The sequence below is a fragment of the Citrus clementina genome, unplaced genomic scaffold (genome assembly GCF_000493195.1).
Source record: "Citrus clementina cultivar Clemenules unplaced genomic scaffold, Citrus_clementina_v1.0 scaffold_2, whole genome shotgun sequence".
Classification (NCBI taxonomy): Eukaryota; Viridiplantae; Streptophyta; class Magnoliopsida; order Sapindales; family Rutaceae; genus Citrus; species Citrus x clementina.
In genome coordinates, this window is record NW_006262688.1 from 21,376,510 (window position 1) to 21,380,311 (window position 3,802).

The 3,802-nt window shown below is 30.8% G+C and overlaps 1 protein-coding gene across 1 annotated transcript; it reads right to left on the reverse strand.

Annotated features, from left to right (window-relative positions):
* Positions 1-326: 326 nt before the first annotated feature.
* Positions 327-1,079, reverse strand: LOC18053113 (cysteine-rich repeat secretory protein 38). The gene is given in 2 exon segments (XM_024191769.1): positions 327-439; positions 442-1,079. Coding segments are annotated over 2 exon segments (735 nt in total). The 5' UTR covers positions 1,064-1,079.
* Between the last annotated feature and the right edge of the window lie 2,723 nt (positions 1,080-3,802).

A 3,802-nucleotide genomic window follows, 5' to 3' on the forward strand; every position in this document is an offset into this window, starting at 1 on the left:
CAGCTCAAGAGTTGAAAATTTTCTCAAATTTATATATTTTTAATTCATGAACCATTTATGGATATTTTCCTCAATAGTTTATGGATATTTTCCTCAACATATATGTAATCTCCGAGGGAAATCTAAGAGAGCTCTTTCATTAACAATAAAAAAGAAAAAAAAAAAGGGTAACAGAAATGCGTTAGGCTTAAAGACTAGAAGTAAGGAAACAACTATAAACTCATATTAACCAATGGAATATAAGACTTACATATTGTTCCTCTTATTTTATTTATTTAATATTATGGGAAAGATCCCTAAGTAAAAGCCAGAGATTGTTTTAAACTTCAAGCATTAACAAAGGGATAAATCTCATATCTAAAGTTACAACTTCCACTAACAACTCTTCCTCCTTCTTTCCCATCACAACAGCTTGGGAGCTCACGAATTATGCCATCAGACACTTCTTGCAATCAACGCTAGAAAGATCCCTTGTGCATTGAGTCAATCCATAGAGTTTATTCGATTTTCCGAGCTCCATTTCTCCTACCGCATATAATTTGGGAGTAACATAAGCTTTTTCAGCTAGTTGGGTTAACAATTCCTTGGTCCTTTGATTGAAAGACACCGGCTCGGTGACCACTCTCACGTTCCACATATAGAACTTGTTTTTGTTGTCAATTTGGCCAAAGAACTCCGTGTTTGTGTACTTCAAAAGACAATTGTCGTACCAAATGATTGCAGCTTTGTTGTAAGGGCATCGCTTGCGGATCTCACCGCTTGCGTCAACAATACAGGTTTTGCAATCAGAGCTTGAGACATCACCTCTACAAAGAGCAAGCCCATATGCTTTGTTGGGACGCTGACCCAAGGCGCCCTTGCCAAAACCTGTGGGAGGAGCTTGGTAGTCGAGGTAACCTATGAGTTTGTTCAAGTTTGTTTCATATGGACCATTGGCAGTGAAATTTTCAGAGCTTGAACAAAAGTGAAAGAGAGGGTCAACTCCAAAAGCAGTTTGGAGAAAGAAAGCAAAAGCTATAAGCAGATAGAGGGAAGAAGCAAATTTAATTGAAGGTGAAGCCATTGTTGCAAGGATGTATATTAAGGTTGATTTATTGGTTAAACTGAGGGTGCATATGCAGCATCTATATATAGTGAAAAAAAATCCGCTTGCACTTCAAAGAAAAGTACTAGGAGCTGACTTTTTCTTGTGAAAATTTCTAGGATTACAATAAGTTAATTACTAATAAGACAATTTCTATTGTGGGCTGCGGAGGTTTGAAAAGTCAATAGCGGCTAGGCTGACAGATGCGCACTTCATAATATCATACGCATAACTCTTGGCGGAAGGAAAATTAATAATGTAGAAAAATTAAGAAAGTGTTTGAAAATTAGGCAGAATGGTATATGCCATTAACTTATAAATTAGAGGGCCATGGTGCTTATGCTACTTCCTAATGCTATTTATGAATTAAAAAAACAAGCAAGTAAATGAAAATTACTCAAATATAGAATCAGGCTTAGAGCCATTTGAGCAGTAGAGTTGGTCAAATCGTTTATATTCAATTAAAATGACATTTAACAATTAACATTATAAGAAATGACACTCATCATTATCATATTGTGCTAAAAAGAAAAGATAATCACTAGGATATAGGGTCAACGTTGTTTCTAGAAGTTGAAAGGTAGGTGAAAATCCACGGCGGTGTCGCAGGCTGGGTTAAGAGGGATGTTTTGCAAGTCTCGTCTTTCTAGATTAATTATTTTTTATTTTTTGGAGAAATCTAGATTAATTAAGTTGACAAAGTTATATGTCAAACTTTTTGAAAATTATGGAGAAAAGATAAATCTCACTCTTATTCAATAATGAATATAAAAAAATGATGTAATTAACATAATTTGAGAATATAATTAATTATTAATTTTTCTTAATTAATAATTAAGATGGAGACAATCAATTATTTAATTGATTGTTTTATTTCCATCAACATTATTTGATTCTTATGAGTATGGTGTCTGAATTCACTTCCGATGAAGTTGGTTTATGGCTGGCGGATCCATATAAACGCTAACTCCAGAAAATTGAAAAAAAAAAAAATCATTATTTCGGCATCATTACTCTCTCGGTGTATACACCTGCTTCAATAAAAATAGTGTTATGATTCACAAAAAAGATAAGAACCAATTGAGAAGTTTATAAATCATATGTGAAACTAATGACATGATTTTTTTTTTCATTTAGCTAGCTTCATCCATAAATTAAGCCTTTAATAATGCTTCAAATTAGAACATTTATATTTTTGCTGGGAATTGATTCTATGGTGGCTATTTCTTGCATTATTAATGCTTCTTTTTTTACCTGCATGCCTTGACAAATTTACAACCAATACATTTGGATAAATTGACAGCCAATATATTTTGATAAATTGACAGCCAATACATTTTAACTTCCATGCTAAGATAGCCGATATTTCTTCTTCTTTGTCCGCTTGTATTTCGTGAAGACAATCAAATGGCTGATGCTTTCATTATTTTCTTGATTTTTTCTTTCCCTTTTACAATTATCTTATTTGAATGTACTCACATATGAATTGTCATAGTTTTTCAATGAAATCAATTTATTTTATTAGGTTGATGTAACCTAACTTTGAAAATTTAGTTCCATAAATCATCAAGTTATTATTTTGTGATTGAATGTTCATTATTGTGCTTAACGCTTTTTAAATATTTGATCAATATTTAAATGATTTGAGGATACATAATGAGATGAGAGAAAATTTATGCATTTTTGCTAAGTATAATGCATGCCATGAATTAAATAGGAGACATAGATTTACTAACCTGATTCGTGCAGTTAATCTAAGAATACCACTGAACTTAATGAGCTTTTATATATTTTAATACACATAGATATATCTTGTATTAGTATATGGGAATATATTTGATATTGCTTGAGAAAGAGTGTCAAAGGATTTAGACTTATTCAACTATCAATATGGGTACTAACCTTTGACAACATAGATGGATTGATTACGGTGAAGACGAATGTCTAAGTTTTTTAATCTCTTGTTGATTTCATAATTGCTTGCATCTTTATTTAATTTTTAATTGTTTTGTTTTCTTTTAGTACTTTTAAGTTTCAATCAATATCATCTTTAATCAATTGTTCAAATAAACTTAGATTAAAGAAATTTTGGCAGTTAATAGGACATACAAGTTCTATGAAAAAAAAAAATCTATTCTTCATTATACTACTCATGTCGGCTAAACTTGTTAATTACGCAACAGATAATCCAAAAGGTGCTCAACATTCATTGCATTTCTATAGTATAGGCTAGAAATTGCTTCAAGTAATTTATTTCATCTTTACCAACTTGTTGATATATGCTTTCATTTTTACCAACTTGTTGTTCAATGCCATGCCTTCAGCTGATTGGATCTTGTATTGTTAAAGATAATTCATTGACATGAAGAAATACAAATGATGCTCCTTTTTAGATAAGTATGTACATGTACAACCAAAACTTTGTTAAAACAAAAAATCTATTTCTAAATTAATAAATATTCATTTATTAATAAATTAATAAAGTATTCATTTATTGATAAATATTTGCATTATTCATTTATTGATAAATATATAACTTCACTAAAGTAGTATTTTGCTCTTAGTGCCTGCAATAGTAATTTACAGAGACTTTAATTGTAATTTGCACTACCACTCAAAACATATGTACAAACAACGAAATGAATAATTAGAAAGTACTTATAATTAATACTCTCAAATTCAAGCTTTGGCAAATGGGTAAATCTCATATCTGATAGT